Source organism: Stylophora pistillata, chromosome 2 (genome assembly GCF_964205215.1).
Source record: "Stylophora pistillata chromosome 2, jaStyPist1.2, whole genome shotgun sequence".
Lineage (NCBI taxonomy): Eukaryota > Metazoa > Cnidaria > Anthozoa > Scleractinia > Pocilloporidae > Stylophora > Stylophora pistillata.
In genome coordinates, this window is record NC_142520.1 from 39,504,600 (window position 1) to 39,515,978 (window position 11,379).

An 11,379-nucleotide genomic window follows, 5' to 3' on the forward strand; every position below is an offset into this window, starting at 1 on the left:
TTTTTATTACCCTATCATGCATTCCGCATTATCTTGACCTGCTTCTCAAAGTAGCGGATGACGGATAATTTGTGTTGTCGAGCATTAACATTAGTGACTCATCTGTATACATTGCTTTTTTCCCCGAAAAAAATTGAAAATAATCCGCATCTTCGAGCGGAATGCTTTGCTTTTTTACACCGTACAATGACGGACACAAAATTAAACTCTTAAGTCTGTCATGTTTAAGTCAGAGGTGTTGTGTCGTGATATCTGAGAAATGTTTTTGGGCTATGCAAACTTCGTTTGGATTAAAACAGAACTTTAAATTGGAAAGATAGAAAGACTCAATAGCTCGTGGAGAAACACGCATGAGTACCGGTAGAAACAATTGTAACGGGTTACAAATCACAAACTTTACAAAATATAGCAATGATTTTCTGGTTTGGGTTAAACATTTTTAGGAAACACTTACGCTTTAAAATCAAGTTTCATGTTTGGCTTCGTCAAAAGATAAAGGAAAGAGATTTGAAGCTTTATATGACTACAAGTTATACATGAAAGTGTTGCATTTGGTTGGTGGTCTTGCTCTTCCAGTAAAAATAAGAACCGAATAAAGAATCACCAGAATTTCGGGAAAAAAAACTAATCAAAACAACAGAGAATCCGATGACGGGCTATTGCGATTGTTGTGACGGTTGACGCGGGATCATTCAAAGGTCACTTCCTTATACAGCTTATCAGGTTGAGAAAGCCCTACAGGAACACAATTAACACATCCTACGTGCCTCAGCTCGAGGTAATTCACTCACGCATACAAAAAAACAGTAGCATTCATTTGAGATTTTCTGTTTATCACCTAAATATTCTTTTGTTGTTCGTGCTTCGTGAATATGAGTTGAAAATAAACAAGACAGCAGTTATGGATACTAGAATTCTTGCGATGGTACCTCTACGGTTATGACTGTGGTGATATTGGATGGAAAGAAAAGAATATCTCTATGAGGAAGTGATTGTTACTAAACAGGCTAAGTATTTATTCACCGTGGTTCAGATGATAACCCACTGCTTATTTGTTTGTCAGACAACTTCAGAGTCACTATCGATTGTGGGGTCAAGCTATCAGTTGAAGAACGAGACTTTTTCCTATTGTATACAGCTAAACTGCAGCGAAATCTGCCGCAAAACAAGAGGACTAGAATTGTTGTTTGCCATAACAAGGGGAACTGTTCTGTTTGATATTTACCCATATATCATTATTTTCATTCTCTACGAGGTTTAACAGCTTAAAATCAATGACAATTTTACTACTAGCAGCCAACGAATAACTTCAATATCTACTTAGTCATTCAAGACGCAAGTGTTACAAAAGCATGGCTAAATCGTAACACTGCAACCTAGTATTAGCTGGGAAGGCAGTGGTTGTGATCTGATTCCGCATACCAAGAACAGCTGCTGAGGCACGTTTCAACAGTTATTTAACGCAGAAAACTCGTTCGAAAATTCATTTCATATCCAAACTTTTACAAACATGGAGAAAGAAAAAAAAGGTGGAGGTAACAGTCTCCTGACTATTGTTGTAATCGTCAACATTTTATTTAGTGGCGTCTCCATCGGGTTTCTAATTTACAAAGTAAGATCGTTAGAGGAACAGGTGTTTCAGCTTCAGAAAGACTCATCAAAGACAGGCCAGACAAGAGAACGACAAAATGAAACCTGGTATGACTTACGGCATCGAAGCAAAAGAGCTGCTGATTCTCTAGGGGAATCAAAAAGCTGCACTAGTTGCCACAATGCTTGTGTCAAATTATTTGGACTAGGAGCTTCGGCAAAGGTGAGTCTTATAACACTATTTTTGCTAAACGTGACCATCATTCTCAAGTACGACGTTGTCCAAAGTCGCAATTACAACTCCACCTTGACAGGAAACGAAATTATTCAATCTCATTATTTGCATGTTAATAAGAGAATAAAGATTTAGACAGACCGGCACGGACTCCCGCGGCTTTTGTGGTCGCGTCGCATTAACACCTTCAAAATGTGTTTATCGCTCACAAACCCGTCGTTGAGGGATTTTCCCTTTTTTAAGAGATGATCAGATTTCATATAAAAATTATTTTCGGCAAAGGCTGATTTTGTACTCAGGCGAACAGGGAGTTTGTGAAAGCCATTTCTTAGTCATGTAATCAATGTGTTATCCCCAATGCATTTGGTCGGTGATCTCATTAACCCTTTCCTGCGTTTACTATCGATGTTTTGAGAACTCTTTTGTCGAGTGGCACTTTGGCCTCTTCTGTTTTTCTGTCTTATTAATGATGATTGTTGTACCTTTGCCTGCTTTTTTGAGGTTTAAGGCAGAGTTGTTTTTCAACTCTTATAGAGCCGTGATCTCGTTGCATGACAAGTTATTTTTTGGCTCAGCGGCGATAATCTCTGCATGTTGTACTATAACATTTCAAACTAGCTCTTGAGGGAAATAGAAGGCTGAACTAGTGGCAGAAATTAAGCGGAGCTTTTAATCAAGGAGAAAATTATATATTTAGTATTTTTTTAATATCACTTAGATGAATCGGACAGCAAAATTTCATTTTTATGTAAATTCCGCATCTTTCGTACTTTGTTTAGGTTACTACTAAAATAGGCAACGAAACAGATCAACAGGTCATCTGTATGAGAGGTGAGTATGAATAAGCAGTAATTGGAATAGTTTCGGATTGCATTTTCCTTAGGTAACGTGAAAAGTCATTATAATGTGCTTTAGTTTCCATGATTATATTAAAGTCCATGGGTTTTCTTGAATGTTCAGGAATTTGCCGATTCTTGTAAAATACGCTGATTCTGCGATATCAAATCCAAATTGCGCAAAACTCGTAAGATCAGCTGACTATTTTCATATCAACATGTGCCATGTGGAACCTTTCCGAGCAGAATCCGAAAAGACAAAAACTTACTGAACCCAATATATACAAACTAATCGAATGAGGCCTTACACTGCTGAAAGAAGTTAAATGTTTTTTAAAAAAATCCGAGCTTTCCCGGCGCCGATCAACGGCATCATCAGGAACCCAAATTGCAGCTCATCTTACTCACCTAATGATCTCCTAAACGCTTTTTTGTATAATAAGCTAAGAGGACGCAAGAAAAACCATGCTCTCGTCAAGCTTGGTGATGTTTCTACGCCACCAGTTATCAGAACAAAAATTAAATATCTTTTTCATGCAAGTAACGAAGAGTCATCATAGCTCGAAATAAAAAGGAAAATCTTGGACTACCTAATGAATCGAGCATAGAAAGAACACGAAGGTTCATAGATTTCTCTATTTGGAAACATGAAAGTTTTAACGAGTTCATATTAATTTTACGTATTTGTCTGTAGGAGCTCAAGGGCCGCAAGGCAAGGATGGGCCCCGGGGACGTCGGGGTCGTCCAGGGTACATTGGAAAGGCAGGAAAAAGAGGCCCTCCTGGAGAGCAAGGACTTCCAGGCCCTAAAGGAAGACCTGGAAAAGCTTTCTCTGGAAATACCTCAAAGCTAGTGGAGAATATAGGTAAGAAGAAAGCATCCAATTTCTCAATCGAAGAGGTCGATCTCGAGGGTTCATAGGTAGGCGCTAGGGTATCTCTAAACGGCGATTACAGTGGCTGTATTTCACACTGGACACAGGAAGAAATCGGTTATAGATAATTCTGAAGGTAACAAGAACTCTCGACTTAATTCCGGAAATATCGGGCCCAGCAGTGATGCTGCTTACAAAATTTGTGCAGCAAAAAGGATTATTTTATTATAGTATCCACGCAATGTAAGAATACATTCTCGGTTTTCCACGGAATCATAGTTTTCCACACCAGTCTCATGATATCCAATAAAGAAAAGCATCACTCACCAAAAATTGGGAAAGACAAGAACTTAACGTTATGTTTGTTATTTACACACCCTATTTAGATGTACCCAAGATAACGAAGAAGCCGCTGTCCAGTGTCACAGCGAACGAAGGAAGCAGAGTCTCCTTTTCCTGCGAATCTGTAGGTTTTCCCAAACCCGAGATCACGTGGTACAAGAATAACCAAAGGATGGAAAGTAGTCATTTTAACAAAGAGACAGGGGAGATCACATTTTCGAGCATTCAGTTTAGCGATAGGGGCTCGTATAAATGCGAGGCACGCAATTTCATTGGCGTCGACTCTGCGACGGTCGAGGTCGTTGTTGAAGGTATGCGAACTTTTTAGGTTGTAGATTATTTTAATGCTTATGCGCCAGTCAATTCGAAGCTTCATCCTCCATCCCCCCCCCCCCCCCCCGCCGAACCAATCTTTAAATTGATATGGAGGTATGAGTAGCTTACTTTCGCGAGCGAGTGGCTCAAAAGAAAAGTTCTACAAAGTCTAGATTTCGAAGCTTAGTCAAATTGGAGAGAGTCAGAGTTGCTAATTTCCCTTTTAGAAAATATTGGGTGGGGCGTTTGAACACAGTTTGAGACCCCAGGGGGAGGGGGCGCGAATTTGAAGAAACCAATCTTCGAAAGTTTAAATGCCTGGGGGTTGCCCAGGGGGGGAATGTTGAAGTTCCGAATTGATCGATGCATTAAATTCAAATTGCTCTGATCATTCTATAGGGGTATGATTTGCTTTTTTATTTAGCTTTCCATCAGTTTGTTTCTACGAATATTTTAACAAATAAAACGGTTCTTGTGATGTTTTCCGGTAATCTCTTTCAGTTCAACCAAGATTTATTCAGAAGCCTGAGATATACCACCCCGGCTATGAAACTTGGGAGACGACTCTATCATGCAACATCTTTAGCTTTCCTCCGCCAAGGATACAATGGACTCGCTCGTTTCGGCCATTACCTGTTCACCGTCACGTGGTGATTGGAAAACATTTGGTGATCAAAGACACTCGGCAAGAAGACAGAGGACCGTACATGTGTCGCGGAGAAAATGACCTGGGTCACGTATATGCACTAATCGTGCTGGTTGTCAAACCTGTCAGTAAGTGGATTAAGTACTTATGTATTCACAGAGTAAAAGATTCGTAAAGATACATTTGGTATGACGAATAAGATTTTGACCTCCCTGTTTAAGGCTAAACAGCTGCAGCAATATTAATCAAATGCTTATTTGAACCACCTCGTAACATGTCTTGATAATTATCATTCGGTTAAGTGGTGACGATTTTGACCCTTTTCCATCTCCTTCCACCATCGCATCAATACTGGGAATCTTCGTGGACATTTTTTAACCTTTTGATTATCATACTTCTCCTTTGTGCACTTTTCTGCATCCGTTTAAGATCAAACCTTGGTTACGAGATACGTATGCTGATAATTGCGCTGCCATATGGCAAAAACTGACTCTATGCAAATTACGTAGAACCTTGACAAGGGTCGACAAGCCTTGACATTATCGTGCTTTAGTTCTACAAAAATAGTGAAAGTGCTTTACAGCTTTCAGGTCATCTCATTCACATGCATATATAAAAAAAAAGAAACACCTCTCTTTGAATGGGCAATAATCTCTAATTCTTTTTTAAATAATTCTATTGGTATATTTTTTTAAAAAATCGTTGGCTATAGCTCAGCAGTGTTAGATCTATAATAACCCATGCGTTTCAACCGACCGTTCGGATAAGTTAATTTTTCAGATTTGTTCAGGATCAGTTCGTGTCCATCATTCGAATTTTTGATGCCGTGGGCATTGTAGCTTACATGGTCCTAAAAAGTAGCGGCTAGGGCGGATTCCTTTTAACAAGCATTTCATAATGACACGGTCTTCAGATATCTTCAGTAAGAGATAAACCAGGGATTTTCAGTTTCCTTTCCTCTTTTACTTTTAAAGCTCCTCCAGTGATCACTGCTGCACCATCTTCCCTTCTTAAGGTAAGAAACATCTTTGATAAAGTAACACTGCAATGTGCTGCCCGTGGGTCTCCCGTGCCCAGTCTGGAGTGGAGCAAGGATGGTGTGGTTATTTCAACCAACAGAACTACAAAGACTGGCGAAGAAGTGAAAGGAGAACTTGTTATTCAGCGCTTTAGTCCTTCTGACCAAGGAGTGTACAAATGTTTCCTTAAAAACTACGACAATGGAACAGCAGAAACTACTACTACACTAGGTAATATAAAACTGGTTAAAAATTGTTCGCCAATGTAATATAAAATGGGTTAAAAATGGTCCGCCAATGTAATCTATTGAATAACTTACACCTGTTGCAAAAAGATATACATCAGCGAAACAGGCAAAAGACTAGGTGACCGATTCCGAGAACACCTTCGAGACGTGGAAAGGAATGACAAGGACACATCGAAACCAGTCGCTAGACATTTTAATTTACCTAATCATTCTAAGCAACATATGGCAATCTGCGGTCTTTCCTTACACTTAGGTAGCACGGAAAGCCGTAAAACTCTTGAACAAAAGCTCATCTTTCAAACCGGCAGTCTAAATCCCACAGGGATCAACGAACGCTTTTCGTTTCACTAATTTATTCGTGTTTTTCTCGTTGCCATGTTCCCACCAATAACGTAGCTCCATTTTCTGCCTTTAAAATCACACACAACCCACAATTCCTCTATTCGCTCCGACGAAGGGCTAACGCTCGAAACGTCAGCTTTTATAATTGTTACGGTGGCCAATTTACCATTTCAACTTTGTTGATATATTCAAATTATTTCGTTATCCCCACCGACGCAGCCCCGGACAGTTTCTTTAGAAGCTATCAGCCTTTAAAAATGGTTGAGGTTAAGCTCGGTTACACATAAATCTTTTTGAAGATGTTTTATTTGCAGTCCATAAAAAAAAAAAAAGAAAAGATGTCGGAAGAGCACACATTTATAACAGCACGCAGTTACAAATCCCCCATCTCCCTCCTCCCTGAAGTGAAATGCGGTTCACAAATATTTAGTTTCCACAGCAGGCGTAATTAGTTTGCGCTTTTCAGGCGCCCGGAGGCAAGCACAAGACGAACGCGAAACACAAGTAATGCATATGGTGCTGAAAGAGCTGAATAACATATACACACGCGCTAGGTTTTGGCGCAGAAACTCGGATTTTGAGCCGTTCGCAAGTTTGATTTTCTGTTTTGTTGCTTCGAGGCGTTGTTTTCCTTCCTTACCGCTTTTCTTTTGCGGAAAAGCTTCAAAAAACTTTGTACACCTCCTAAATATTTTCGAAAATTAATTTTCTCCTTAAAAAGCTTTGGAAATAGGCAAATGCTTTTGACGACGACAAAATACCTTGGTTCTAAATGCCAGCTTCTAATTATTTTTGCAAATTTCGCTAAATTTTAAACCTGGCACTCTTGACGCCGCGTTGTTGACCGCATACCTTTGAGGCTATCAAGCTCTGTTAATCGTGCTCACCTCGTGCTTGCCTCCGTTCGACTGATAAATGCAAAACTATTACCTCTGTTCTGCAGGTTACAATTAAACTGTGAATTCCTCTCACAGTAATTATTTGTAATAGTAAACCTTACTTCAATGCCTAAGGCAGTGTGATGTAGTGGCAGCAGTTCCATGGCAGTATGTGTATTTTTCGGCTCTTTTAATATGATGGTTGTAACTTGAAGTTCCAGCCATCGTTGTTGAAGTGTTGAGTAATGTTTGATGTTTGTTTACTGATCGATCGCACGAACGAATGGCTTTTTTTTTTTTCAGAGCTCGTTGGATGTGGAGACCCTGGTGTCCCTGTTCATGGATACAAGGTTGGGGAGAATTATTGGGGAGGAGAAATGGTGACTTATGCCTGTGACGCAGGATACCACTTGGAAGGACCTACGAAAAGACTGTGCTTAGAAAATGGCAACTGGAGCAACGTTGTGCCAACATGTTAGAGCAAACTTTTTTAGTCCTCGGTCGCTCACCCTCAAGCCGACATTCTTGAAATTGATCTTGTCACCTCTCCGTTCTATCATTTTTAACAGGGATCATTACTTTTCATGTCTGCTGTAAAATACTATTCTGTTTCTTTAAAGCCCAAAAAATTGTCCACTTCCTGGTAAGAACTGACCAATAAAATGGTGAATAGGCTACTCAAGGTTCCAAAATAAGGAATAACAGAAGTAAAGTATAATTAATTCTATTCAAAGTTGACATGTTCCGCCCCTTTGCCGAAAGTTATTATTTTTGACATAAAAAACGACTAGAATGATATTGCTTTTATCAGAAGGATGCTGAATTGCATATATCTATATCTATATCCTCTATCCTTTCTACAGGCCATCGTCTGTGCGAGGAACCTGCTCCAATTGAAAATGGTTACAGAATAGGAAGTACGTTTTGGAAAGGCAGAAACGTCACTTACGAGTGTAACAAAGGATACCAGCTTCGAGGACCACATGTCAGAATTTGTAAGGAGAATGGGAACTGGACGGAAGAAGAACCAACATGTGAAGGTGAGATTGTCCTCTCGCGGTTTTGAATTACGAAAAAGAAATATTATTTTCTGTTTTTCTTTTAGTTCTCATGAGACTGATAGGAGAAGGTAATGGAGTGTGGTATTGAGACAAAATGTTTTTTTTTTTTTTTTAAAGTAATGGAAAACCCCTCAATAAAACTAATTCGAAAAAGACTCCAAGTCATCCAAAAACCCGATAACATTTTGATTTCTACCATTTTTAGGTCCGGAGTTCGAGCATTCTGAAATCCTTCTCAACAAAACTAATTATTGGGAGCTTCTTAAAGGCTGGCTGGGTCCTGTGTCTACACTGCCAGCCAAGTGGAAGCTATGCTACAGAGCAACGGATCATGGATGGGGCTCCGGTACATTTCATTCGCAGTGTAACAATCTCGGACCCACGGTGACTTTCATAAGAGTGGGAGAGTATATGTTTGGAGGATACACTGACCGAAACTGGCGTAAGTAAAGAAATCATGGACTTATAAAGCTCTGATAAAATCATAAATGATCTATTTTGTTCTGAACCGTCTCGGCCATCTCCATTTTTGGTCATCGAGTTTCATGTTTGGGTGCCTACAAAATAAAGGAATCTTTGTGCTGTTAGGAGGGTCTCCACGGGGGGTCACGTTGACGGTTGAGTGTTAAAAATAAGCCCTTTTGACGGTTGACGATTAAATTTTAGGTCATTTGACAGTTGACGGTTAACTTTTTGGAATGTCGTTTATAAAACGAACTAATCGCATGAATTTGGCCGTAATGTTTCATAACGACGTATTTATAAAGAACTATTAATTCATAACACCTTTTATCAATAAATGAGTAACGACGGTTTTACAACACCGGAAGCGTTTCCACACCGGAAGTCAGTTCTGTCGCTAACCAGTTTTACTCGCGACTAGAAGTTAAAGGACTTACGTAAATGTATTTTTGTGATATATCAAAACTTTTATTTACAAACAACAGAACTTGACCCCAATTAAGGCAATCGTTTAGTTCTTAGTTAAGGATATCTGAGACATTTGAAGGCCAGCATTGGCTTGCATGCTTCTTTGACGGTTGACGGTAAAGACATGGCGTTTTTGACGGTTGACAGTTAACCCCATTGAGACCCTCTATTAGCAGCCCATAGTCACGTGTTCTTTCAGTCAATGGTCAGGTTTACCATCAAATTTGCAAATATAGCTATTGGAATTTTCTTGAGATTCCACTCGAGCAACTACTCGAGGAGATCTTCAGGTCCTCTATCAATTTCGTATTTGTTTTTCAGACTCAGGCGGCTCGTACACAGACTCAACCCACAGTTTCCTATTTTCATTTAAGAATCGCGATGGACTGCATCCTTTTAAGCTTCACATCAAGTATAGCGAGCATGGCATCTACGGTAACAACGGTTACGGCCCAACATTTGGTGGGGGACACGACATTTACATTGCCGATAATGCAGGTTCAAACACAAACTCTTATACAAACTTGGGTCACAATTATGTTCAGCTTACCGGCTACAGGCACGGTGATAGCAAGACGAAACGTCTATTAGCGGGAAGCTACAATTTCCAGCCTCATGAATTGGAAGTATTTTATCAGACTTACCATTGAACAACTGATTTTACTCAACCGCTTGAACTGATCATGAGCTGGTGTTATTCAAAGCAATTTAACTTATAACTTGTAGCTTAAAGATGAATTAAATGAAAAGCTTCAAATATTTTCTCGTAGAATAATTCTTAAATCAAAGTAAGTAAGCTATTAGATATATGGTCATTCATAGCGCTGTTATTGTATAACATTGGCATGGTCCGGAAAAACGTTGTGGCTAGGAAAGATGTATAACTTAGGATTTCGAAAGCTAAGAGTGTTCTAACTGTTTCAGTGGAAATATAAGATGACACTTTGATTAGTCTGATGCAATTTACAATGAGGCTTATGATAACAATAAAGTGTTTATTTCTCAATGTCATCAGGGAATCACGTTGATAATGTTTTCAAAGCACCACGTACACGTCGACCAGCACATTAATTTTCATTTGGCAAATAATTTTGAACCATGTTGCAACTCTGGGTCAAATTCGCCTCGTGATGATATTTCTGACTAGCGTTCCAACCTACGTAATGACTGTCTCAATTTAGCTTGTGTTGAAAGAGTTCGGCACGTTAAAGTATCTATACGGCCAACAGGGTTTTTATAATTTTGGTATGTATTTAACATGTAAAAAAGTATTCTTCAATAAAAATTGGATTCTGACGAGTCTTCGCTCTGAAATCGAGCCTTAAACTTCCTGCTTTGGCCACGCCCATTAAAGGTCACTGTGAGTCGGGGAAAAAAAGAGATTGGGTTCAGAATGAGTCGTGACGTCAAATTAGGAACGCGCCAAATCCCGTCAGTGGTTCATTTCACCGTTTTATTCAGTACGGTAAAGAGTTTTCGGCGACATAAATATGCCCGATAGATGTGTTGTAAAAGTACTACGTTTGTCAAGCAAAGTAAAGACACGACGCTCGAGACGCTCCTAGAGTGACTTCACTCATCACCAATCTTCCCTAACGCGGTCAACTTCATTGGGCGTGGCCGAAGCGGGAACTTTAAAGCTCGATTTTAGGATGAAGAGGCGCGAGAATCAAACATTTTTTTTGGAGAATACTTTTTTATAGGTTAAAGAGATAGCAAAACAATAAAAACCCTGTTGGCCGTACAGACACTTTAACAACACCAGGATGATTCAGCCCCAATCCACTCCAAAAAAAAGCCTAAGCTCCTAAGCTCCTTGTACTGTCTTTTGAGCGCCGGAGCACCCATGATTTGAAACAAGCGCGATGCAATAAAAATACAATTCCATCTACTTAATGCCAGTCATTTCAATTTTTTTTATTTAGTTTTATTTCATCTGAGGTGTTAATTCGCACAACAAAAAAGTTGTCCATTTGTGAAAGCAATACTGGCTACTCCAAAGCACACATGAAAAGACTGATTAACAAAAAAATAAACCGAGGCAATACTTGTCAAAACACCAC

At 39.4% G+C, this 11,379-nt stretch overlaps 1 protein-coding gene across 1 annotated transcript; it reads left to right on the forward strand.

Annotated features, from left to right (window-relative positions):
• The first annotated feature begins 634 nt into the window (after window positions 1-634).
• On the forward strand, window positions 635-10,615 carry LOC111342549 (uncharacterized). Its single transcript, XM_022949652.2, has 10 exons — window positions 635-1,813; window positions 2,605-2,656; window positions 3,356-3,526; window positions 3,922-4,188; window positions 4,694-4,966; window positions 5,813-6,088; window positions 7,629-7,799; window positions 8,189-8,365; window positions 8,592-8,828; window positions 9,638-10,615. Exons 1-10 carry the CDS (start codon window positions 1,511-1,513, stop codon window positions 9,964-9,966), a joined length of 2,256 nt encoding a protein of 751 aa, XP_022805387.2. The 5' UTR covers window positions 635-1,510; the 3' UTR covers window positions 9,967-10,615.
• Window positions 10,616-11,379: the final 764 nt, after the last annotated feature.

Coding starts and splice junctions, on each gene's coding strand:
- LOC111342549 (XM_022949652.2), top strand. CDS start 1,511: ATGGAGAAAGAAAAAAAAGGTGGAGGTAACAGTCTCCTGACTATTGTT. Junction 1,814..2,604: donor GACTAGGAGCTTCGGCAAAG/GTGAGTCTTATA, acceptor TACTTTGTTTAG/GTTACTACTAAAATAGGCAA. Junction 3,527..3,921: donor AAAGCTAGTGGAGAATATAG/GTAAGAAGAAAG, acceptor CACCCTATTTAG/ATGTACCCAAGATAACGAAG.